The sequence below is a fragment of the Lactuca saligna genome, chromosome 3 (assembly GCF_052625555.1).
Source record: "Lactuca saligna cultivar CGN05327 chromosome 3, ASM5262555v1, whole genome shotgun sequence".
NCBI lineage: Eukaryota > Viridiplantae > Streptophyta > Magnoliopsida > Asterales > Asteraceae > Lactuca > Lactuca saligna.
The window spans coordinates 19,232,500-19,259,843 of NC_136419.1; the positions used below are offsets into that span (position 1 = coordinate 19,232,500).

General features: G+C 35.0%; 2 protein-coding genes and 1 pseudogene across 3 annotated transcripts; all 3 read left to right on the forward strand.

Annotated features, from left to right (window-relative positions):
• The first annotated feature begins 17,071 nt into the window (after nt 1-17,071).
• Nucleotides 17,072-18,710, forward strand: LOC145035230 (uncharacterized). Its single transcript, XM_078983809.1, has 4 exons — nt 17,072-17,815; nt 17,863-17,995; nt 18,091-18,188; nt 18,510-18,710. The coding sequence occupies exons 1-4, from the start codon at nt 17,072-17,074 to the stop codon at nt 18,708-18,710; spliced, it is 1,176 nt and encodes a 391-aa protein (XP_078839935.1).
• Nucleotides 18,711-22,461: 3,751 nt separating this feature from the next.
• Nucleotides 22,462-25,594, forward strand: BMY2 (beta-amylase 2). Of its 2 annotated transcripts, XM_078983127.1 has the most exons (10): nt 22,462-22,865; nt 23,052-23,279; nt 23,366-23,446; nt 23,559-23,762; nt 23,857-24,210; nt 24,321-24,581; nt 24,661-24,867; nt 24,943-25,048; nt 25,142-25,174; nt 25,267-25,594. In XM_078983127.1, the coding sequence occupies exons 1-10, from the start codon at nt 22,503-22,505 to the stop codon at nt 25,290-25,292; spliced, it is 1,863 nt and encodes a 620-aa protein (XP_078839253.1). In that variant the 5' UTR covers nt 22,462-22,502; the 3' UTR covers nt 25,293-25,594. The 2 variants fall into 2 exon arrangements, with proteins under 2 accessions (XP_078839253.1, XP_078839251.1); XM_078983125.1 differs by having other exon boundaries at nt 22,463-22,865; nt 24,943-25,174.
• A 129-nt stretch (nt 25,595-25,723) lies between these two features.
• On the forward strand, nt 25,724-27,018 carry LOC145034657 (PRA1 family protein E pseudogene; annotated as a pseudogene).
• The last annotated feature ends 326 nt before the right edge of the window (nt 27,019-27,344 follow it).

Here is a 27,344-nt window from a genome sequence, read left to right on the forward strand (position 1 = left end):
CCCAAAATTTTGATAAAGTTGACTTTTAGTCATATATTAACCAAAAGGGCAATTTGGTCATCTATGAGAAAAAAATTAAATTATGAAGTTGTGACTTCATGAAAATAGACAAGATAAGTTTAAGTCACTAAGATGAGGTTGGATGAGTAAGTTCAACAGAAAGAATGCATGAGAAGATGCATTTTTGGTCAAAGGGATAAAATGGGAATTTTATGTTTTTTAGGATAAGTTTGTGACTTAGTAGATCAATACAAGTATTAAGTCAGTGAGAAACGACTTAATAAATGTGTAGAGTATGTTCCCACCTCCACGTAGATATAAAGAACATCAAAAACAGGTAAGAAACGAATAAGATATGAGGGTTAGAAGTTGGGACCAAAGTGTCCCAAAGTTGGAATGGAACCAGCTAAGGTAACTGTTGTTAATCAGTTTCCACATCATTGAAAGTGTATGCCATGACACAGAAAGCATTTAAGCGGTCGTTGACTTTAGTTAAAGTTATCTTTGCGGCATGTAAACGAGACAAATTAAGTTTTGTTTAAGTTTTCATTATCCTTATAAACACCACCCAAGCCCTAGGGAATGAGCTTCGACAATTTTGAGAAGGAAAGAGGGGAAAATGGAGGTCAGGGGTTTTATGGCTTGAATTGATGATCAAGAGTTCATGAGTAACCACTTTCTCAAATTTTAAGCTAGTTATAGCTTTAATAGTGTTTTGATTAATTGAGCTAGCTATGTTACATTAGAGTAAGAAAGCTTGTTAGAAGGGTTTAAGAAGGTACTAAGATGTGATAACTGTAGAAATTAGGTCATCGTTAAAGGAACAGTGTTAACCTAGTCATTGTTGTAATAGACCTAAATGTGTAATAATATATGGTTTTGTTTTTTATAGGGTTTTAAACTTTGAAATACATCCAAAATATCAATTAAGTTTTGGATTGATATGAATCCCTAATAAACGAATAGTTTCATTATACATAAGGAATGAGTTAATGCATATGACTGAAAGAGATACGTGTATTAGACATTATTATTGGGTATCAATAGGCTCATCACCTAGTCCATGAAAATAGGAAAAATTTCACATAAAGAACTTCTAAAACGGAGTTCGTATGCACAAGATGCGACTACTTTAAGAATCTGTATGTAACGCCCATGTTTCTAGGCTTGCCATTTTTAGCAATGTAATACTCTAGGTTAACCTTTGTAACCCAATTTGAAATAATAAGAATGTATTATTTGCGAATTATGTGTTTTATACTTATCTGTTTAATTATGTGATTTGATTTAATCAAGAATAAAAATAAGCGTAAAAATGAAATGTTATATAAACCCGATATTGATGCACGAAGATGTAGTGGTTGAGACGAGGTTTCCGAAAATATAAAGAATGCTGAAATCCGAGTTATAACGAAGAAGTTATGACATGTCGAAGTTTCGTGACAAAACCGGTGTGGCACAGCATGACGTAAATAGTGAGTTTACGAAGGAGTGATATTTAGCCTTAGTGATCAACACAAAAGATGTAGATAATGTTGAACCGAGAGCATGCATAAAAAGAACGCCTAAATCTGACTTCGTATGAGGAAGTTATGATTTTTCGAAGTTTTAGCTTAGAAGTAGACAACCCAAAAGTTCGAACTGAGATCGAGCGAGTTTTAGCCGAAACTTTCTAAACGAGAATCTAAGATCTCATCGATGGTAGTGCAACCACATAAATAGGGATGAAAACTGACGTCAGACGAAGAAGTTATGAATTTCTAACGAAGTTTTTCTATCCCGGCCTAATAAAAATAAATAATAAAAAATAAATTTAAAATTAGCCAACGCAGTCTGAACGAAAGTTGTAGAGCATAATCTCACCTACGCGTGGATATAAAGAACGTCGAAAACGGAGCTCGTATGCGAAAGTTATGATATTTTGAAGATCGTGGCACACATATCAAAGCTTATCCGAAGCGTACGCCCAGCGTAACCAATATTACGTCCAACGTACTTGGAAATTACGCCCAGCGTAATCCCAGATTCAGCACCCTATAAATAGAATGCAAGAGCTGCCAATTTCTTTTGTTAAACTCTTTCTTCTCTTTAGTTTTTGCCTCGATTTGCATGCCAATTATATCCTGAAGCCCCGATATCATTCCCGAGCCCCGAAGCAAAATCCGAAGCCCTGAGGATCCCGAGAAGTGGGATTTCCAAGCCGAAGCTCTACCCGCGAGGAGTCCAGTGTTTGTGAAGATCTACCGAAGAATACTACTTTTGCAAGTCGTAGTGTTGCCCGATCATCTTCTAATCAAAGTGAGTGTATAGTCCCTTTCAATACACAATATTATACAAGTAATCGTTGAATGTATTTAAGAATACGGGTTGTGTGAGGGTATTATTATTACCTTCTAACACATAGACTTATATGACTCTCCTTGAAATTTCTTGTTATGTGTATACATATTACTTGCTATTTGGATGAAGTATTGAAAGAGCATGCTATATAGTTTTTTTTTTTTAAATTATGTATAAAGCATGTATATTTTTATCTACTAATATGTTGGGTAGAACATGGGTAGACAGTTGGTGCGCAATGAAATAAATTGATGAGAGGCCTCGTTGTTGGTGTTATTCTAGTCATTCAGTAGAGTATAAATGACGACCACGGACTATTGTAAACAGTCCTGTGGAAAGCTAGCAGGCTCATAACCTGTAGGTGTTGTGAACGATGTGTTCACCGGTGTACTCTATCCCCCACATGGTTGCCTTTAGGACACTTATTGTTGAGGAAGCCCCTCTGCAATAGTGATCGTCCCGATGAAAATCCTAGATTAGATCCCTTGAGATAGATGTTATTTTAGGGACGTAAAGTGAGGATAACGGGAATGGGTAATTGGGTTATTATTGATTGTTGAATTAAATATAATTATTTATTGTGGGTTGAAAACCCTATATGCTCACCAGGCCCCCAAGCTTGACCCACTCAGTTTATATGTATTACATGAGTGGTGCAAGTGCATAAGATGGACGAATCATCAAGTTGTTTTGTTTACAAGTATGTATATGTACATATTTGTTGAATGACTTGTAATGTTATCGTTTATGCTTTATGGCCTGTATCGGAACATGACATCCCGAATTTTGATTATGAAATGAAACTATATTTCTTTATGAAATGTTTTGATAAAAATCTATTTTATCATGTTTTGTTTTGGGGAACAAATTTCGCATCTCTTTTAAAATCAAAAGGATTTTCTCTGAAAATGTTTAAAAAGCATAAATGAAACCAGTCTTTTCTGGCCGAGATTTTGGGGATGTCACACTGTACAACCGAGTAATAGCTTAATGCCTGATAGGTGTCAAAACCCGACTTCAAATGAAAAATGAGAGCTCTTAGGAAATAATTTTTATTTGTATCACCCGATACTTGCAAGTAAATTCCTTCCCTTTAAATTTTAGGTTTTTATGTTTGGTGTGTATCTACATAGGGCTTAGATGGCCTTTTACATGTTGCGTAGAAGGGTATGTTCAAGATGGGGTTTTAGTGATCTACGCAAGGTATAGATCTGGGTACACAGCGCGTACCTGCCTAGAGCCCAAACCCTAATTTTAGGATTTTTGAACCCTATTTAAGGGATCAAACTTTCTTGAGGCCCTTCCATTCTCAAACTCCATTCCCCCAAACGTTCCCTTTGAAACCCTCGTTCCCTTTTGGTGTATTTGTGAGCTTAAGAGTATGTTTGTGTGATTTTTGAAGAAAGAAAAAGGTAGTGGAGTTGCTTAGAAGCTTGAATCGACTTTGGATCCAGAAGTTCCTTCCCCTCATTAATCTCCAGGAGGTATAAAATCTCCATCTTGATGAGTTTTATGACATATCTAGCTTAGTTTTAGGTTTTCATGCTTTTGTCCCCATAAACCTGGTGTTTATGAGTAAGAGTTATGCTTGACCATTAAAGATTCATTTCATATTTTTTTAGGATTGTTAAACCATAAAAATGAGAGCTTAGTCACTCTCATCCATCCATGCAAGTGTTTTTGAACTTTGAATGACCTTTTGGAGTTAGATTATGAGTATGTGCCCTTGGTGTCACACCCCTGAACCAGGACGGTAGAAACGTCCGAAGGCAGATGACATCATTGTATAGTATCAATAACAGTTGAATTCAAATGAAACATAGCAACCCATACATCATTGAGAATACAAGTTTACATGTTTCACACATTGTGGTTGTTCAAAATTACACATCAAACGACTAAAAAGTAGAAATCTATGATGCAAAAACTCTTGTTCTCAAAATGAATTGAATACCTGTTTACGGGTTCCCTGAGAATACAAGTGATTTTGAAAAGCGTCAAAAATAATGTAGGTGAGCTCATAAGAATTTTTGTATGAAAAGTGTATGTAATTGTTTTGTTTAAAATGGTTTTGTATACTTCTAGAAAATCCAATATTTTCTATAAAAATGGGTTGTAAGTCTTATATCCAAGACTAAAAATGTATGTATGACTTTTGTATATTTTCCTTGTAAAATGATAGTGTATGTTCCCCAAAAATCCAATATTTTCTAATTTATGAAGTGTAGTCTTAAACCCTAAGACCAAAAATGTAAGAAATGTTATACTGTAAGATAGTATGTAGTTTTATTCTCTTATAAAACTGATGAGGTGTAAGCTTCTCGTAAACCAAATAGTATAGTTAATCCCTACGTAAGTTATTATAAACATGTTTAATGTGACTGTTATGCCTAGACAACGTTCTTCAGACGTCGGAATCGGTAGATATTTGTCACTCTAGACTTTTCGGTCTAACTGTAGCGAACAACTTAGTTGTGGGGTTGTCAATCCCGTATAGATCTATACACAACTATCTCGCTCTCCATCCAGGAGACTCCGGTTATAATGCAGGACTTAAAATGTACGTTGGATAGGTACGGTGAAGAGAATGTCTCACTAGAGCATTAACGGATTTACGTGAACTACGTCTCCCTTTCTCTTGTATAATGAAATAATTATATCATTGAAAAATTATGAATGTGTGGTTTTGTGACTCCACAACTATACCAGTTATAGTTTGCCGAATATGTTTTTGTGTGAACTTTTTATATAAACTTTTATATAAATATAAAGTTGAATTCTTGTCTAATGTTAATATATGTTATTAAAACATAATATCCTTGGGTTTTAACCCACCAAAACACTAATGACTAAAATATAACAATTTTTACTAGAAAAGCTATTTTTAGTAAAAATTTCCAAAATTTGTAGTTTGTACAACACATATTTTTCCTGTTGATGTTTGTTATCACGAAAAGAGTTAAGTTTTTGTTATCTTTACATGCTAACTTCACATTATACGAATTTTGTGTAGAAAAGAGTGATGATATCTAAATTTTATACAACTATTATACCCACTCTCAGCCGATGCTTAAAAGGAGGGAGGAAAGAGAGGGTTTGTTGTATGAGGGGTATTAGTATGTGTAGTATGGATGTTTGGAGAGTATTCATGTGTCTTCTATGGATGTATGTAGGGTAATACATTGTAAAGATTGATGGTCGCATGTCATGGTCAACTCTTCAGGTCTTGCACCCAATCGAAATCCTATGAGGTTCTCGTTCTTAAGGTGACCAAAATCACCTCTCCCTAGCATATGGATCTCGGTCCGAGGGTAGGGGTTCTCGATCTGAGGGTTTTCTTGGCCTACCTTGAATGTTTTCGATTACAATTTGAGGTTTTTATCTTATTAATCCAAACCTAGACATCCTTAATGCAATTTGAATTTGTAGAAACTTTTGATTAAATTTTAATATAATCTTTTCAATTTTTTATTACAACGAAGACGTGATGTGGATCCTATTTTATCTGTAGATGCACTTTGCTTGGATCTAACTTCCTGGTTGTCACACTTGGTATGCATGAAAATGAATAAAGTCAGAGACTATATCGATTAAGGCATTTATATAGTATAGATCTAGAAGTTTGGTGGCTTAACCTTTTATATTAAGAGCTTAACGATAAAGTTGGGATTTGGCTTAGTATCAAGGGTGTAACTCTGGATACACATTTTATAGCCTCATTCCCCCCCCCCCCCCCCCCCGCCGGTTTTACTCCCTTGGGCTCTACGCATGGCGTAAAGTTGTTGCACATGGTGTAATATTGCTGAGTGATGACTTTTGACTTTTTGACTGTTGCCCGTTGACTTTGACCACATTTGACTATAGATCAAATGGGGTAATTTGATTAGTATATTGAGGCTTCGCCCTTTTTTGTTGTTTAGGTGACATGTAGAGCCGGTAATTAGAATAGTGATCAGTTAAGCTATCTGCTAGACTTTGAGGTGAGTTTTCCTCACTATACTTGTGGGTCGAAGGCACCAATGCTGGCCCATTAGGTTGTATTATATATCCTGGTATATAGGATCTTGTTATGCCGTAGTGACCTGTTAGATTGGTAGATTTGTATGATTACCTATACTTGTTGATTATTTTTTATCTGTTGCATATGTCAACATATTGGTGGTTGGGTTGAGGTGGGAGGCCAACAAACCCTATATGCTTGAGTTGAGGTGGTGGTACTACATCGTGCGGTAGACCAACAAACCTAGGATGGTTGGGTTGAGGTAATATGCCAACAAACCCTGGATTGTTGGGTTAAGGCAATATGCCAACATATTGGTGGTTGGGTTGAGGTGGGAGGCCAACAAACCCTATATGCTTGAGTTGAGGTGATGGTACTACATCGTGCGGTAGACCACCAAACCTAGGATGGTTGGGTTGAGGTAATATGCCAACAAACCCTGGATTGTTGGGTTAAGGCAATATGCCAACAAACCGTGGATGATTGGGTTGAGGCCACGGGCCAACAAACCCTATATGCATGTATTGTAATTGTTATCGTATTATCGTGTAGAGTATTTTGGGAACTCAATAAGTATTGGCATACAATTGTGGATTTCAATGTTTGAGGTACTTAAGATGATCGGGGGAAGGCAAAGACTTGATCGTACACATCATCCTATGAATTTTTATGATTTGAGAGATGTTTTGATAGCATGATTTGTTATGATATTTTGGAAAACGATGGCTAACTGTTACATGGTTTTTATGAAAATGACTTTGAAAATCAAAAAATTCAACTATGATTTTTGGGATGTTACATTATTCCCGAACATTTTCCCACGAATCTCAATCAGTTTAGTAAATTATTGTGTTGCTAACTTTTTATGCCCGAAAATACCCCGAGTTGTTAAGAATAGGGTTGAATGGCTAAGGTTCACCTTCTTCCCCAAGTAATATTCGTACAACCTGTAGAATCATTTCTAGGTTTTGAATCAAAAAGTTAGTTATATATTACGAATCAGGTTTTAATGTAGTATTTGATTCAAGAGCTAAATTTTCCATCACGTCTCATATCGATTCTTTTACGAAGTGAAAGTTCGTGACTGTAAACGGAAAAATGTTCGAAAAAACTCTTTCAAATGCTTAGTAAGGACTGTTTTTCTTAGAAAAATGTCTGGTATTTGATTTAATTATCGAAACCATCGTCACCTACTTTTCATGAAACGCCTATCACCTACATACGATAAGAGTTAAAAAGCTAGAATTGATTCGGACCGTCAGATGGCCTTCGTTCTCAGCCCTTGGATCGGATTGGAAGTTCATATAAAAGGAAGAGAGGTTCCTCCCTAAATTCTTGCACCTAACCCTCTCTTCCTCTCTCCCCTTCGATCTCTCTCCCTCTCGGTTACCGATAACTCTATGAGCCACCGCTAACAACCCATCTCCGCCTCGTCGGAAGAGCGAGAACCGCTGAAAACGTCGGTTGTCGTTCCCTTTTCCTCTAAGTAATCACCAACAAGAATTCCTCCAACCAACCTAAACCCTCCAGGCTCCAACAACTTCCGACGAGTAAAACGACGACGACAAATACCGTCCACCACCGTTGTTCGTCGTTATCGGAGTAGTTTTTCAGCAAGATTTGTGTGGTTTTCCGATCAAGCTCCGATTGGGTACTATTTATGCAGGTCAAAAAAATTATTCACCTATCAAGTTACTATTCATCGAAGTGCGAAACTACCAAATTTCGAAAAATCGTTTTCTCTTTGGTTTGTCATATACGCTTCAACCAAATGAGTGTCACGACACCATTTAAAGTCTTTTATCGTTTTTTTTTTTTTTTTTTTTTTTTTTTTTTTTTTTTTTTTTGGTGGGGGGGGGGGGGGGGGGGTGGAGTGGGAGGAATACATGAAATAAATATTTTATTTCTATTAGGTTTATAGAAATGGTATTTAAACTATATCGGGCATCTATTTAATCAAAATATATAGTAGGTTTGTATTGTAATAATGCTATTTCAATACCCAATACAATAGTCTTGCTGTGAAACCTTAAATTAAGGAATCTTTGTAGTATTGTATATTATTATGGGATTAGTACCCAAAAACTTGCTATTAAAGTTGGGGTTATTAATAAACTTCAAATTCATGTGAGCCTTCTATGCATCAGCCTAAGTATCACTATACTTAGAAAGACATTTGTCATATAACCGTTAATTACAAGAACGGGAGAATTATGTATAGATCTATACGAGCTGACACCCCCACCTACAGTTGCTAGCTACAACCTTGACAATCGAGTCACATTGGGTGATAATTGTCTTTTCTACTATTTGACACCCTGATGAAGCGTCGGGGACGCATATCAGTCTAAACTAGCTCGGTTATGACACTCACATTGAATATAATATGTATAGGAAACATGAAATACCTATATCATATATAGGAATATAGGAAACTTGAAATGCTTATATGTAATATCTTTTTATCATGAACTTAGTTATATCAGTCAGGATGATAAATATACATTATATATATGATAGGAAACAATCTATATATCCAAATAATGCTTTTCGATCTCGAAAAGTACTTAGCAACTCTAATATAGTTATACTTTAAGGAGAAAGTATGTTTTGATTCAGTTATTACAAACCTGTGAACTCGCCAAATTTTTAGTTGACACTATTTCAAAACACTTGTATTCTCAAGATGTTAGAATATTGGAAGACATACTATAAGTATGATCATGAGATTGCATTCGTCTTTTATGTATTAGTATTTCCTTTATTATCTATTTATTATGGCTTATTTTGTACCTTTCATTTTTCTGGTACCCTAAACCAGGGGATATTGTAACCTACTTATTTCAATGAATAAAAGTACATGTTTACTACATTATTGTTTATGTTCAATGTATGCTTATTACTGTGACCCATGATCTCATCTCACCACCCGATTTTTCCGCTTCCGGCTGGGGGTGTGACATAAGATGCCTTAAACAAGCTTGTATGTGATTCCCATGAGTGGAATCAATCCAATGAGAGTTAGAGTTTAAAACCCTAACTAGTGATTAGAGTATGAATTGATGCATAAGAGTAGATTATGATGAATTAGGCATAATGGGGTGCTTAATTCATTAACTAAGTGAGATTAAGAGATACATAATGAAAAGATAGATTAAGGATCCATTAAGTGGTTATGTTAAATTTTAAGAGGCTAATAGAACAATATGAGAAGAAACTATTAAGAGGCTAATAGAAGAGTATGATAATATCATGTTAAGAGCCTAAGATAAGAGTAAAAAGGAAAAAAAAAATAGAGAAGAAAGATAGAGTACGAGAAAGAGAAGGAAAGAAAGATCATAAAAGTGTAACACCCACAAATCTTGCGTGTCGAGAGGTTGTACATTGAGTTCTCTGAGTGCAAGTTCTGGTTGTGTAAGGTTCAGTTTCTGGGACATCTCATTAACTAGGACGATATTTTGGTCGATTCGTCCAAAATTGAGGTAGTGATTCAATGTGAAGTTCTAAGATCTCCATCTAAGATAGAGAGTCTCCCTGGTCTAGTAGGTTATTATAGGAGGTTTATTTGAGATTTCTCCAAGATTGCAGTTCCTCTCACGAGATTGACTAGTAAGGATGCCACTTTCCGTTGGGGGCTTAGGCAGCAGGTGACATTCGATACTCTAAGGCAGATGTTATGTGAGGCACCAGTTCTGGAACTCGATAAGGGAGTTAATGACTTTTTGGTATACTGTAACACGTCAATTCTAATCATGAGTGTCGTTCTAATGCAGATAAGGCATGTGATGGCTTACGCTTCGAGGCAGTTGAAGTATAATGAGGTGAATTATCCTACTTATGGTCTTGAGTTGTGGGTAGTGGTTTTCTCCCTCAAGATTTTGCACCATTATTTATACGGGTCTGTTGTACTATCTACACGGATCATAAGAGTTTGAAATACTTCTTGGATCAACAAAATCTAAATATGAGGCAACACAGGTGGCTTGATGTGGTTAAGGATTATGACTGTGAGATCTTTTATCATATGGGGAAGGACAATGTGGTGGTTGATTCTTTTGAGCCGTAAGAAGGTTGGTACTCCTATTTGAGACCTATGTTTGGGTATGACCATCATTTCACCACTTATGGATATGATCAGAGAAGCACATGTTGAGGGAATCACGATGGAGAATTAGAAAAAAGGAGAAGATTAGGGGCAAGGTTATTGCTTTTGTTACTAATATGCATGATTGTTAACTCAGTGGGGAAGAGTTCGGGTTCCAGTTTCTGGTGGAGCATGCCATATAGTGTTGGAGGAATCCCATAAGTCTAAGTTCTCGATTCATCCTGGTACGAAAAAAATGTATTGAGACTTGAGAATCAGTTATTGATGTCCCTGCATGAAAGGAGAGATAACGTGGTACATCGAGAGGTGTGTGACTTGTCAGGAGGTCAAGGCCGAGCATCAGAGAGCACATGCTAAGGTGCAGCCTTTAGAGGTCCTTGTGTGGAAATGGGAGCAGATCACTATGGATTATATTACCAAGTTACCAAGGATGACCAAGAGACTTGATGCTATATGGGTTATTGTGGATCGTTTGACCAAGAGTGCCCATTTCCTTGCTATTCGGGAGAGCTTCTCAGCCTAGCAATTGGGTGGAATCTATATTTGAGAGGTTCTGGCTCGTCATGGAGTACCTATTTATATAGTCTCTGATCGAGACATTTGGTTTACTTATAGGTTCCAAAATAGGTTTCATGAGGAGTTGGGTATCAGGATGCATTTTTGTAATGCATATCATCAACAAACAGATGACCAAAGTGAACGGACTATTCAGACTCTCGAGGACATGTTGAGGGCCTATATCATTGACTTTGGTGGGAGTTGGGACTCCTCATTTCCTTTGGTTGAGTTTTCCTACAACATCCATCCTGCCAACATTAGTATGCCTCCCTTCAAGCTTCTCTATGAGATGATATGCCTGTAATGCCCATTAGTGAGGGTTAAATGATTTGAGTAATTATAATAAAAGTTATTCATTTTATTGAATAATTTAATCATCGATTAGGATAATTGTTAGTTGTGCGTGCTACATGACTACAAAGACAATTTTTCACTAAGCGATAGAAATAACGTTTTTAATAAAAGATTATTTAGGACAAATAAACTTAATTAGAGTTGTAGTAGGCATGATGACAATTTTGTGGGTATATAGAACGCTCAAATCTGATTTCATATGAAGAAGTTATGATTTTTCAAAGTTTCAGCACAGAAGTGTAGACACATAAATCAAAATTTAAATCTTTTGATTGTTAGCTGAAATAATCTAAATGAGAGTTTAAGATATCGCAAATAGGATTTCGTTGATATAAAGACAGTCAAGAACGGAATTCGTATGAAAGAGTTATGATTTGTATACGGGTTTTAACACTCTAATCCATTTAAAAATATAAAATTAAAAATAAAATGAGAATTAGCCAACGGAGTTTAAATGAAAGTTGTAGTACTCATTGATAGATATGTGTGGATATAAAGAACGTCAAAAATGGAGCTTGTATAAAAAATATACGGTTTTTAGAAAATAAAAAAAAATTGGCGTGCAAGTGTGCTTCTAGGAGGAGCAATGTGTGCCTACAAACTTGCGACACGTGGCGAAAAATAGAGGTGGGGCATCGTCGACCAAAAAGACACAACATGCCTCTTGTCTGCCGCATGACGCGCTTTCTAAATCCCTATATATTGAGTTGATTTTAGCCCATTCCAGTTACATAATTTAGTCTCATTCACTTTGAGACATTTTCCATCCTTCAGTCCGACTTTTTCCGAACTTTTGAACATTTTAGCAGGTCTATGAGATACCAAGGAGCCTGATGAAGAGGAGCTTTTAGGTCGGAGTGTTACCCGTATAATTTCCTGGCTTTCACTAGAAACTCTGATGTTGAAAGGGATAAGCTGAAGAGATTTTTCCACTTAAGTCAGGTGAGTGCATGGTTACTTTCATGAACATGATTTTAATACAAGTATTAATTAAAGTCGTAAATATCTGTCGAAAATTTAAATGTGAATTATATGCTAATTGCCTGGAATATATGTTAGTTGTATATATGATGTGCGAACCAAATATGGTTCTATATTAAATAAGATGTATATATATATATATATATGTATATATATATATATATATATATATATATATATATATATATATATATATATATATATATATATAATATTATTACATGATAAATATAATAAGAAGTATTATTGTTGAGAATATAAATGTTCATTAATACCTAATACTATGTGTTAAATATATACACTAAATTAGGATAATGTTGTCCAAAACAATGTTGGTATTATAACTTGATTATAAGCATTATAGTCTTGCCTAAGTGATAAGATAAGACTTATAAATGATGTTTAGTTTGAGTTAAGTTTATTAGATGTGAGGTTTACCATGTACTGTAAAGATATTACATGAGCATAAACTTTGGGGTGATTATGAGTATTTTAACCTTATTTAGTTATACCCTAAGGGATGCTTAGTTCAATTAAGTTTGGATATTAGGGGACATCTTATTAAGAGTATGCGTGTGCTGAGATTGATAATTAGTGGAGTGCATCCTATGTATAGAATTACTTCTTCTGTACAGAGTCTCTTTCAAAGCTCTATATCTTAAGTGTAGTTATGCTAATGTATTATTATGTGCTAGGGTACGAGTCTTACTTGTACCAGGGTACTATATTATGCTAAAAGTACTATCATGCACAAAGTCCTTTTTCGACGCTATTACGTGTCAGGGTGAACAGACTCATACTAGATCACTATATTAGTATTCCCTTTCTATTTTTTTAATGAGCTTTGGGTGTTAGTCTTTCCTTTCATGAAGTAATTGAGGGAACTTCGTAGACTATCAAATAGAGTGTGTCAGTAATAGACCAATACAAGGTATGTTTGATGTTATTTTCCGGATAGGGTGAGTATGGGGGTAAAATACCTCACGACCAGACCACTACTAGGCACAATTATCTAGATGACCACCCCATATGTAATTGTTTTGTGATATTTTGAGCAGGGGTTCAACAATGTGATTTATTCCATTCCCCGAATAAATCACATTGTTGAACCCTGCTCAAAATATCACAAAACAATTACATATGGGGTGGTTATCTAGATAATTGTGCCTAGTAGTGATCTGGTCGTGAGGTATTTTACCCCCATACTCACCCTATCCGGAAAATAACATCAAACATACCTAGTATTGGTCTATTACTGACACACTCTATTTGATAGTCTACGAAGTTCCCTCAATTACTTCATGAAAGGAAAGACTAACACCCAAAGCTCATTAAATTTAATAGAAAGGGAATACTAATATAGTGATCTAGTATGATTCTGTTCACCTTGACACGTAATAGCGTCGAAAAAGGACTTTTTGCATGATAGTACTTTTAGCATATTATAGTACCCTAGTACAAGTAAGACTCGTACCCTAGCACATAATAATACATTAGCATAACTACACTTAAGATATAGAGCTTTAAAAAAGACTTTGTACATAAGAAGTAATTCTATACATAGGATGCACTCCACTTCTACTGTCAAGGAATTCCCGAAACAGTATCGTCAACTTGTTGTTCACATTGATCCTATAGGTTAGATCCCATAAGATCATTGTATAGGATCAATAAGTGAGGATAAATGAGACGGGGTATATATAATATACATGTATTAATAATAAGAATCGGTTTTGCAGGTTTAAGATATATCAATATGAAAATATTATGAGGTTGAAAACCCTATGTATCTCATCAGGTTTCCCAACCCGACCCACTCAGTTTATATGCATCACAAGTAGCAACACTAAGATTTGAGTAGGATGCTGAATGATTAAAGAGGAGACCTGCAATGGAAGATATTTTGATTTTCAAAGCATAAAGATTTTTCTTTTTTGGTTCTAAAATTTTGGAAATGTCAGAGTTAGTATCAGAACATTAGTTTAAGCGAACTAGGAATTATGAGAATTTCTCCTTAAAATTTTAGTTAACATGTCGTAACAAATTGAATATCATTAAAAATAAAAAAAATAAATGATCACACAAATTGAATAAAATCAAACATAAAATAAAAGAAATGATTACACCTATGAGAATTCCTACGAAAATATCATATTTTCAAACCTTATTGAAAAGAAAAATTAAATATCCTCTTACCATTTATTCCTACTTATATTCCTACTCACATCAAATATTGACATTTGTAATCTATTAGTTCCCTCTTTTAATTTTCTCCTTTGATTTTGATACTTGCATTGATCTAGTGAGTAGGAAGATTGGTAGGAAAAAAATATAGTAATATATTTGATTTCTCGAAAAGAAACACCGTATTATGTAAAAAAAATTGTATTTCAAAAAAGGGAACATAACTTAATAAGATAATTAATTTTTCAGTTTGTTCACATATGGGTAACAATTTTTTTGTACGTATCTAGGTAATAAACTTATTGAAAGTGTTCACATATGATCATTATGACTTGTTGTAGCATGTTACATCTGACTACAACAGGTAATAATGGTCATATGTGAATATTTTAAACATGTTCGTTACATAGATGTGTATAAAAAAAATAGTTATCAAAATATGAACAAAGCGAAAAGTAAGAGTAAATTACACAAATGTTCCCTGTGGTTTGGGAAAATTTGTGTGTTTGGTTTCTAATTATTTTTTTTAACTTGGATGATCCATACTATTTATTTTTATTGTCCGCTTGGTCGCTATCTTAGTTTAAAAAGACTACTGTGCCCTCATTGATTTATTTTTGTAATTAATTTTATTCTTTATGTATTTATTTTTTATATGTTTAAAAAAGGGAAAATTTCATATACGTCCTTGCAAATATGAAATATTACGTCTATATCATTCCAAAGTTTATAATTACATATATGTCCTTGTTAACCTATTAAACTCACATTTATACCCAAAATTATATTTTAATTAGGTTTAAATAAATTTAATATGAAAATATTTATCTAAAATTTTAAAATACATATGATATTACTAAAATAGCCTTCTTGAATTAAATACTAAGAACAAACTCAAGCCAACAAATTATAAAAAGGTGGAAAATATTTAGCTTTTTGCTTATTTGAGAACGAACATTAACAATGAAAACCATGATCACGACAGAAATAAGCTTCACATTCCTTTCATTTTCCAAAATAAGTACTACTTTTATTTGTTGTTCTTTCACGCCATTGGATGTTCACCAATGTGACTAATATTTCAAAAACAGTGGAAATCAAAACAATTACCTATCTACGATTTGGGCTTGAAAAGGTGTAATCAAGACACAAACTAACAGCAACAAGGTTTGCTAGGTTTAATACTAATAGCATTAACTATGAAACAGGGGAGCAAATCAACAATAAAAAATGAAACAGACTTATGAATTACATTTACACTCAATTCTAATGTTCCAATTGATTTTGATTTTAAGGGGATTCAAATCCGATTTTATTCCTTTTTTCTTAAGATTTTGTTGCACAGGATAGGTGCTCCATTTTCTTGAATTTTTGCTCTATTTTCTAGAGATTGGGATTCACTCGGTCAGATCCCATCAAAAGATGAACAATAACCGTTATAAAAAATGTAGTTGGTTCACCAAAAACGAAAATAACCATTATAAAAAGGGAAAATCTCATATTTTGGTTGAAATTGTTGAATTGAGATGAGAATTTAAGAATTTTCAGCAAGAAAAATCCAGGAGCTTTGGGAGGGGTGTAATAGGAGGTAAACTGATCGTGCATTGCTGATAATGATTGTTGACGACGATGACACTCTAGTAAATAAATAGTTTAGTTTTCATATTTAATGCAAGAAGGCTACTTTAGTAATATCATATGTATTTTTTTGAATTTTAGATAAAAAATTTAATATTAAATTGATTTAAACATAATTAAAATAAAATTTTGGATATAAATGTGAGTTTAATAGGTTAACAAGGACATATATGCAATTACGAACTTTAAAAGGATATAAATGTAATACTTAATGTTTGCAAGGACATATATGAAATTTTACCTTTAAAAGAATTAATAAACCCCACATATCTGTATTTCCTTACCATCTCATCTCTCATCCTCCTCAACTTTTATTTCTTTTCCATCTTTAGTGATATCGACGTCTTCACCATCCCTTATTTCTTCGGTCCTTCAACTCCAACGAATCAACACGAAAACCCACTAAAGATGAAGAGACAGTGGGTTATGGTGTTGGTTCGCCAGAGTTCAAGGCTGTGTTTTAAAAATCGCGCCTAAGGCGCTAGGTGACTTAAGGCGACAATGGAAACGCCTCCAGCCTCTAAGGCGAGGTAGTGTATATGAGGCATCAAATCTTGCTGGGAATTGGCGATTCTTTGTGAGGCACCAAAGGGCTCACCTTTAGGGATTCATGTACCGAGTGTTGGGTATTGGGCTCAATTCTACCCTATACCTATTGATGATGTTATTGCTTTTTAACTGTAATCATATATGTGTCGTTTAGTTCAATTCACGCTTCACATACATCAATGTCGACTCTGCATTACTTCTGGGTATTACAATAGGTCTCGACAATCACTATAAATCCATGTATCTTTTTCCCTCATTCTCTATCAATTCATGTAGTTTCATTCTCTTGTTTTCTGTATTCTTTTGCTTCCATTATTCTGAAGTCTTTTCTTGTCACCCCTTCTTATCATTCCACTGATACTATGGACACCAATAATCCTATTGTTGACACTGAAGAAGCAATGGATCTAGGCAGGAGATATGGTACAACTAACCCAAAAAATAGGCACAAGTTTACTTGCAAATTTTGTGCAAAGTCAACTTATGAAGGAGTATACCGACTACAACAACATTTAGTTGGAGGTTTCAAAAATTGTAAAAGATACCCAAAGTGTCCTGAGCATGTGCAGGAAGAAGTGAAGAACTATATGATCCATAAAGAAGTAGAAAAAAGTGCAAGAACTACTAACCATTCAAATGTAGTGGCACTTGATGACTATGATGAAGATGGCGATGGCGTGGGACAAGGAAGTAGCAAGCCTCCACCTAAAAAACCAAGACAAAAGGGTCCTTTAGACAAGTTTTATGCCAATAAACCAGAAGACAAACTCAAAGGTAGAAAATGTGGAAAACAACAAACAATTAACGAAGTATGTCGAACAGACCTTAGGGACCATGCTTGTAAGGAGATAGGTCGTTGGTTTTATGATGCAGGGCTACCTTTTAATGCAATCTCTTATGATAGCTTTCATATTACAATGGAATCTGTTGCACAATTTAGCCCGAGATTCAAACCTCCAAGCATGTATGAGCTTAGAGTTCCTCTACTTAAAAATGAAGTGAAATCCACCCAAAAAGTTTTGAAAGATTACAAGAAAGAATGGGCAGTAAAAGGTTGCTTGATTCTATCAGATGGATGGAGTGATTCAACTGTTCAGAAAGATATTGTGAACTTTTTAGTGAATTCTCTTAAAGGTTTAATTTTTTTTTAAAGTCCTTGGATGTCCCAGAAATCAAAAAATATGCAAACGCATTGTTTAAAATGCTCGATGATATGGTGGAAGAGATAGGAGAGGAGAATGTAGTGCAAGTGGTGACAGACAATGCATCTAACCATGTTAAAGCTGGTAAGTCACTAAGTCTTAGTAACTCTTTTACCTGTTAGTTACTATATTGAGTACACTTGTCTTATTCTTTCATATTTCTCTCAAAACTATTTTAGGATCAATGTTAGAGGCAACAAGATCACATTTATACTGGACTCCTTGTGCAACTCATTGTATCGATTTGATGTTGGAAGATATTGGAAAGATCCCAAAGGTGCGGAATACTTTGAAGGGATCTATGTTCTGCAATGGTTATATTTATAATCATGTTGGCGTTATCAACATGATAAGGAGGTTTCCAAATTAGAGAAACCTACATAGGTCTGCAATCATGAGATTTGCAAAATCATTCATTACTCTCTCCTAAATGCATAAACAAATAAATAATTTACGGAATATAATCACGTCTCCAGAGTGGAACAATACCAAGCGGTCAAAAGATGTTGCGAGGAAGAGATTAACATCAACTTTTTTGTAAGAAAGGTTTTTGAGAAATATAGTCTATGCTTTAAAGTTGACTGGACCTCTTGTAAAGGTTCTTAGAATGGTAGATGGAGACAAAAAGCCAGCCATGGGATACATCTATGAGTCCATGGATAGGACTAAAGAGACTATCACTACTAGTTTTTTGCATATAGAAGAACATTATAAAAAAGCTTTTGAGTATATTGATGCAAGATGGGATTGCCAACTCCATAGACCGTTACATGCACCTGGGTTTTTCTTCAATCCATAATTGTATTATAAAAATCCCAAGAATACAATGTGTGCTGAGGTTATGAATGGATTGTATGCAACCATTCAAAGGTTGGTACCTGATTTGAGCACTCAAGATAAGATTAGGGAACAACTAGACTTGTATCAAAATGCCCAAGGTCTTTTTGGCAATCTAATGGCCATAAGACAAAGAGACAAAAGAGCTCCAGGTAATAAAAAACAGTGGATTGGTGCTTGATTTTTTTGTTACCTTATTTTTTTCCTGTTAACAACTGATTTTTTTTCTATTAACAGTTGAGCATCGGCACTAGAGCTACAGAAATTTGCTATCTGAGGTCTTAGCTTAACCTGTAGTGCTACGGGGTGTGATAGGAACTGGAGTGTCTTTCAACAACCATTAAAAAAAGGAACATATTAGCATAAAGTAGATTAAATGACATGGTGTACATCATGTTTAATCGTGTTTTGCAAAGAAGATATCAAAGAAAGGACACCGCATAACCTATTCTTTTGAAATAAATAGATGAAAGTAACGAGTGGTTGATGTGCCATATGGATGAGGAAAATGTTGAGGATGATGACTTTGTGTTTGATGGAGATGATTTAACTTGGCCTGTTGTTGATAAAGCTTCTGTGGCATCTGAGCCTAATTATTCCACTAGGAGGTCATCTATACCAAGTTCAACTTTATTAAGAGATAAAGGAAATAGTGTTGCTGAAACCTCAAATTGTAGAAGGGCTTATAGGGGATTTAGCTTGATTGATGAAGAGATAGAAGAAAATATTGGAGTTTTTGAAGATGATGGAGAGAAGGAGGTACTTGGGATTGATGTTGATGATGATGATGATGATGCTGATGAGTTTTAAGCATTTTGGTTATTTATGATTTTTGTTATGTTTTGTAGTTGTCTTTGAATTATGACATTGGTGTTTTTGCTTCTTAAATTGGTTATTAAGTTGTTTTGTCTATGAGAGGTTCTAAAATACTTTAACTCTTTTTTTAAAATATAAGCGCCTCGTGTACGTGAATCCCTCGATTCAAAGCGCCTAAAAAAATGAGGCTCTCAGATGGCTAATCGCCTCGAAGCGCTTCACGCCTTTTAAAACTTTGGTTGAAGGACCAAAAAAATAAGGATGGTGAAGACGTCGATACCACTAAAGATGGAAATGAAATAGAAGTTGAAGAGGATGAAAGAAGAGATGGTGACTGGTGGGGCCCAGATTAAATTTCTCGAATGTGGTTTCAGGTTTACGATAAGGAGATACAGATATGTGAGGTCTATTAATTTACTTCAAATATATAAAAAATAAATACATAAATAAGAAAAATAATTAAAAAAAAATAAATTAATAAGGGCACAATAGTCTTTTTAGATAAGACAGGGGCAAAACACGCAACAAAAATAAACAATAGGGACCATCCAAGTTAAAAAAAAATATGTTAGAGACCAAATGCATAAATTCCCCCAAACTACATGGACCATTCATGTAATTTACTATTATTTTTTGTTTTGTTAACTATTTCTTTTGTACAAATATAAGCAAGATACTTGTTGAAAGTGTTCACACGTAACCATTATGACCTGTTATAGCCGGACTACAACAGGTCATAATGGTCATTGGTAATTCCTGATAACACCACCCCCTGTTATGAATCCATTTAAAATAAATCATAATTTTAATTTATAATTTTAAAACATGAAAAATATTTTAAACATTCGATTTTTGTTTAAAAGTTATAAAAACATCCAAATATTAGTTATAAGTCACAACACAGAATGGTAAACGGTAAATTGCTAAATGGTAAAAGACATACAATGGTAAAAGAAATTTTATATGAAAAATAAAACACACATAGTCACACACACAAATCAATGAATGGTAGGATCGGATCGGATCCCGATCCTACGTACGATCTTACATGCGATCCTACCTCAAATATGATCCGTTTACGATCCAACTCGTTTTTCATACCTAAGATCGTAAGATCTTACGATCCTACGATCAAGATCGCGATTTTGACAACCATGATTACATTTATTGTAATTATTACATTAAAGTATTATGTGTAATTTATTAAAATAGAAAAATTAATAAAATGACATGTGAAAAAAATTAATTCAAAACAATCATAAAATGAAATTTGACAAATTGAATGAGAGTTTGACATGTGACAAAAAAACTTCATTTATTTGAATAGATTATTGTAATTATTACATTAAAGTATTATATATAATCTATTAAAATAGAAAAATCTATAAAATTGAAACATAATAAAAAAGAAATTAATTTAAAATAACCATAAAATAACATTTGATAAATTGAAGACAAAACTGCAAAAATGGTCCCTGTGGTATGATTTTTTTGGGGTTTTAGTCCAAACCCCGACTTTTTTGGATTGGTGGTCCTTTTGAGCTAGTTTTGTTGCGGATTTAGTCCCTCGATAAATTGAAATGACATTAATGCCCTTGGGGATTTATTTTCTATTTTTAAAATCATTTTTTTTTAATTTTTAATAATTATTTATTCATTTTAATAATTAAAAAAAATGTGAGGACCCACCTCCCTCCCTCCCCCCCCCTCTCTCTCTCTCTCTCTCTCTCTCTCTCTCTCTCTCGAAAAAGAAATACACCCAATTCCCCTGACCCCCCATCTTCTTCCATCTTCCATCTTCTTCCTTCTTCCACCTTCGTCCTTTATTGTTTTTCTTTTAACAGACCTTGTTTCAACAAAATGAAAATCAAGAGAGAAAAAACCATCGTCTCTCCTCCATAAACTATCATTCTCTGCCTCACAACTCTACATCTGTATGTTTTTGTGTATACGTACATCAGTGTATTTGGTCTCTGATTTAGCCCTTTTATCCCCGATTTCGTTCCAGTTACATTGGATGGGCTTTAACTTGTTGGTTTGAAGTTGTTTTTGTATATAATGTTGTTTATTGGAAAATCTTGGTAGTGATTCCAACAAGTGTCAACTGGTGGAGCTTGTGAAAGACCTAAGATCCGACACAAATGAAGGAGGTGGCGGCTAGTGTGATTTACCTTGGTGGAAATATGGAGGGCGGTCGAAGCAGTGGATCACGACAAGGAGAGGGTGAAGTGGGCTGAGAAAGACGGTGGCAGTCGGTGGTGCTCGCTCCGGCGACTCCTGCTGCTTCTCTTTATTTATTCCAGCGAGGTCGACACATGAGAAACGAGGGGAGAATGAGTAAGGGTCGGGGATGTTTGGAGGATGTTTGGGGATGTTGTACTCGACAAAATAAACACGGTGGTGGTGGGTTTTTACCATGACAGCGGGGAGTGGCGGAAGGATATGCTATAGTGGCCGGCATCAGTGGTTCTTGCTTGTAAGTGAAGAAGAAGGAAAGGGAAGGATGGTCCGGTGAGAGAGAGAGAGAGAGAGTGGGCCCTTTTTATTATTAAAATAATTATTAAAGTAAATAAATAGATATTATATTAAGAAAAATCAAAGAAAAATGAAAAATAAATACCCAAAGGGTATTACAGTCATTTCAGTTTACTGAGGGACCAAATCCGCAATGAAACTAGCTCAAAAGGACTACTAATCCAAAAAAGTTGGGGTTTGGATTAAAACCCCAAAAAAATGTATACCACAGGGACCATTTTTGCAATTTTGTCTAAATTGAATGAAAGTAAAAAAACCTTTAATAATTTGAATAGATTTGTATTATTATTATTATTATTATTATTATTATTATTATTATTATTATTTTAACGGAATTCTCGGATTAAATCATAAATAAGTGAATTCTCAGTGTTAATGTTGGCGGGGAGAAAATGCAGTAGAAATGAACAGTGACAATCACGACGGCAGCCCCCACAATCACCATTCGCAACCTCAGCAGCAGCGCCGCCCACGAGGCTTCGCTGCGGCAGCGATGGGCATCTCCACCATTACCACAACGATCAACACCAGTCCCAGGGGCGGTAGAAATGAGAGAGAGAAAGAGAAAGAACGAACCAAGCTTCGAGAACGCCACCGCCGTGCCATCACTAGTCGTATGCTAGCCGGTCTCCGACAATACGGTAACTTCCCTCTACCGGCACGCGCAGACATGAACGACGTACTCGCTGCCCTTGCCCGCGAAGCTGGGTGGACCGTCGAGGCCGATGGCACTACATTTCGCCAATCCACACCGTCTTCTAAATTGGTGAACTATTCTTCTTTACTTTCAATTATAATTTCATTTATTAGGGCTCTTATTTCTCTACATGTCAGCATGATTCCATTCATGCCAATTTTATCATCAAAACCAAAAGATCATTTTCATGATCAAATCACCTTTCCTCTCTAGGTCTTACAAGTAATGCCGTACTAACACATGATTTCTCAACAGGGTGTATATCCAGGAAGGTCAGTAGAAAGTCCAGTATCCAGTAGTTCTTTGAAAAGTTATTCAGTGAAAGCATCACTCGATTTTCCATCATCAGTTCTCAGAATCGATGAGAGCCCATCGCCTGCTTCTCTTGATTCTGTTGTGGTCCCAGGAATAGGTACCACAGAATGCGAAAAATACAGTGCCAGCTCCCCTATCAATTCACACGATTGTTTGGAGACTGATCAGGTTTGACCATCTTTGACCCTGCAACTCAAAAACACACTTCCAATCACATGGAAAATCATCTTTCACCCTGCATTTGATCATCGCAGCTTATTCAAGAAGGCCAGATAGTGGACCAAGGATTAAACTTTTTAGGCACTGCATATGTTCCTGTTTATGTGATGCTTGGAGTAAGTGTTTTGTTTGTTATCTCTAATAGTCTAATTCCACTCATTATTTCTCTACACATTCTATTAATATCAAACAATCAACAACTTTATTTTATACATAATTTCACTGCAGACTGGGTTGATTAACAAATTCTGCCAGTTGATTGATCGGGATGCTGTTAGAAAGGAGCTAAGGCTTCTAAAATCATTGCATGTTGATGGTGTATTTGTGGAATGTTGGTGGGGTATCATTGAAGCCCAGGGCCCACATAAATACTGTTGGTCTGGATACCGTGAACTATTCAACATCATCCATGAATTTGAGCTCAAGTTACAGGTATCAACATTTCCTTCCTCACTCTTCTTGATTCTATTATCACATGAGAAAAAAAAACAAAAAAAAAAAACTAATTTCTCCTTCAATTCTAAAGGTAGGGTTAGCATTTCATGAGTATGGAGGGAATGATTCTATTTCCATACCCCTCCCTGAATGGGTTGTTGAAATCGGGAAAGACAACAAAGACATTTTCTTTACAGATCGTGAAGGAAGAAGAAACACTGAATGTCTTTCATGGGGTATTGATAAAGAAAGAGTCTTGAAAGGAAGAACTGCTGCTGAGGTGTATTTTGATGTGATGAGAAGCTTCAGAACAGAGTTTGATGACATGTTTGTTGAAGGTCTTGTTACTGGTGTTGAAATAGGACTTGGTGTCAATGGTGAGCTTAAATATCCTTCTTTTTCAGAAAAAATGGGATGGAGGTATCCTGGTATTGGTGAGTTTCAGGTATATATATATAGATATACTTAATTCCCATTTTGATTTGTGTAACTAACAACAAATTAATATGATATTAAATTATTACTACCCATCTAAGACACAAATCTTTTTTGCAGTGTTACGATAAATACATGCAACAAAATTTAGTCAAAGCTTCGAGTCTTCGTGGTCAAACTTTTTGGGGTAGAGGACCTGAAAATTGTGGTGACTACAATTCTAGTCCACAAGAAAGTGGTTTCTTTTGTGAACATGGTGATTATGGAAGCCATTATGGGAGATTCTTCCTTCAATGGTATTCCCAATTCTTAATAGATCATGCCAATATAATCCTCTCTCTTGCAACCCTAGCATTTGAAGAAATACAGATATTTGTTAAGGTAATAATACTCTAGTAAAAATCTTGAAATTTAGTATATGAGAGTCACTCATTTATAATTTTTTTTTTTTTTTGTTTAGATTCCAGCTGTATATTGGTGGTATAGATCTAAAAGCCATGCAGCTGAGTTGACAGCTGGATATTATAACCCTGATAACCATGATGGATACTCGAGAGTTTTTAAGGTTCTTAAGAAACACTCGGTTGGAGTGAAGTTTGTGTGTCCAGGATCGAATCTTAATCTTTCTAGTAAAGAAAATCATGATCCAGAAGGGTTGACTTGGCAGGTTGTTTGTTGACTTTTTTTTTTGATCTTTATAAAATGATGTTATAGAATCTTTATTGATTTTGATTTTTTACAGGTATTGAATTCAGCTTGGGAGGAAGGTTTATGTGTAGCTGGTGAAAATGCGTTTCCATGTTTTGATAGGGAAGTGTTGATGAGATTACTTGAGACTGCAAAACCGAGTAATGATCCGGATCATCATCATTTTGTGTTTTTTAATTATAAACCACCATTTCCCATTTTGCCCTTGCTTGATACAACATTATGCTTCTCAGAACTTGACCAGTTTGTTAGATGCATGCATGGTGGTACATACTACATCTTCCTCAACCTCTTGTTTTAAATTTTTTTTTGCTTGTGGAAGTGAAGTTTTTGATATTTTTTTTTTCTTTTTTTGTAGGAGAAAATGTGGGAACAGAAATGTGAAATGCGAAGAAGACAATTCTTGATAACCTGATTTTATGATTTGCTAAACGTAATTTATCGCCACCAAATTGACCAACCCATAATGGATTATATATTCCAAAACGCCAATAACTTTTTACTACAAAGGAATATTTTAAATATATTGTTTTGTAAATTTATATTTTTGATTGAAAAAAATTGTGTTTGAAGATGGTAACAAGTTTGAAAACAAGATTAAAATATGGTTATTTTGTGATAGTGTTTTGGTCATTATGTGGTAACCCTTGATTTATTTGGAAAGAACCAAAATAACTCTATGGAAATGTATACACCATTAGAAAGTAGAAACGTGTAGAATCAATCAAATGTCGTTTTGTGTCGATCAAATTATCTGAAATAAAAGCAATGTGATTGATTAATCCTAGTTTTATGCATGGATGGGGTACACGTTTACGATGATTAGGGATTGAATATCGTATTTGATATGTATGTCAGCCTTACATTTGTTCGATGAACAACACATCAAGTTTTCCGTAACACGAGTTGACAGGTTCAACCACCATTTTTTCCGAATCTATACTCGATAATAAAATTAATCAAAGATCAAACTTTTGCCACTTTCAGTGGATTCACTCTGATTTTCAGCAACAATTGAATTGAAACCCAAAAAAAGCTTCAGCCTTTTCATTTTCATGGTGAAATGAAAATGAAACTTTCTGCAACTTAACTTTTTTGTAGCACCGCTGGCGTTGTCACCTTTTTTTCCAGATCTGGTCTCCAATTTCACCATACAAAATCAATAATCCAAGGATTCAAATCCACGATTCATTCTCCGTTTTTCCCTAACTGATTCAACAATGTCGAAGAACTCAAACGCCGGTTATGGCACACTCCCCACCAGCACCGCCCCCACCACCGCCAATGCCTGCACCGATCTACCGCTGCCGCTACCGCTACCGATAAATTCTAATACACTGATTGCACGTGCCAGGTTCCACACCGAAAACTTCATCGCCAGGCGTCGCCCATGGCGAGAATTTTTCAACCATTCCGCCGTTACTCGGCCACTAAGCTACGACGACGCCACCCGTCGAGTCAAACGGAACCTCAACTACTTCCGGGTGAATTACGCCATGGTTATCCTCCTCATACTCTTCCTCAGTCTGATTTATCAACCAGTCTCGATGATAACCTTTTTGATCGTATTTGTTGGTTGGTTTTTCCTTTATTTCTTCCGTGATCCCCGCAGTCCTGTTGTGATTTTCAACCATGTTTTTGATGATCGTGTTGTGTTAATGACTCTGAGTTTGTTAACGATCTTCGCATTGGCTTGCACTGACGTCGGAACGATCCTATTGGTGGCGTTATCTGTTGGGGCTGCTGTTGTCGTGATACACGCCGGAATCAGGGGCACCGATGACTTGTTTTTGGATGAACAAGAGGCCGGCGATGGAGGTTTGGTTTCTGTCGTTGGTAACAAGTAGAACTTACGATTCAAATTCATCATATCAAATCATATGGGCAAATTGTTTTATTTATTTATTTATTTATTTATTTCTCCAGATTCTTGATTGATTAGGACATTAATGTTTTTTTTTTCCACATCTGTTCGATTACTCTTGAGTTCTTTCTGTTGAAGTTTGGATATGGAGCTTGTTTATGTTTCATCTTGTTTCCATATTTGATAATTTTTTTTTGACTGAGTGGAAGGATTTGAAAATGGAATTCATAAAGCTATATCCTATAATTTTTTGACTGTGTTCATATTATAAGTTATATTTTACCGTGTAATACAATTTTTTTTTGTGAACACACCCTAAAAAAGCAAACAAAAACATTTATTTGGGAGAAACATTTGATAGTTGATAGCTGGTAGTTGAAGCTGAAAGTTCTATTTTTATTTGTATAAAAATATTTAGTTGTAAACATTTAAAAATATAAAGTTACATAAATGACATGTGAACGATAGAAACATATATTTTTCATGGACGACCTATTCATTTTGTTATCACATGCATATATATTTTAGGGCTACCCAAAATAAATTTTTGTATTATAAATTAAAAGTTTTAA

Coding starts and splice junctions, on each gene's coding strand:
- LOC145035230 (XM_078983809.1), top strand. CDS start 17,072: ATGGACACCAATAATCCTATTGTTGACACTGAAGAAGCAATGGATCTA. Junction 17,816..17,862: donor CAACTGTTCAGAAAGATATT/GTGAACTTTTTA, acceptor TTTTTTTTAAAG/TCCTTGGATGTCCCAGAAAT. Junction 17,996..18,090: donor ATCTAACCATGTTAAAGCTG/GTAAGTCACTAA, acceptor AAACTATTTTAG/GATCAATGTTAGAGGCAACA.
- BMY2 (XM_078983125.1), top strand. CDS start 22,503: ATGAACAGTGACAATCACGACGGCAGCCCCCACAATCACCATTCGCAA. Junction 23,280..23,365: donor ATTGTTTGGAGACTGATCAG/GTTTGACCATCT, acceptor TGATCATCGCAG/CTTATTCAAGAAGGCCAGAT. Junction 25,175..25,266: donor TGTTAGATGCATGCATGGTG/GTACATACTACA, acceptor CTTTTTTTGTAG/GAGAAAATGTGGGAACAGAA.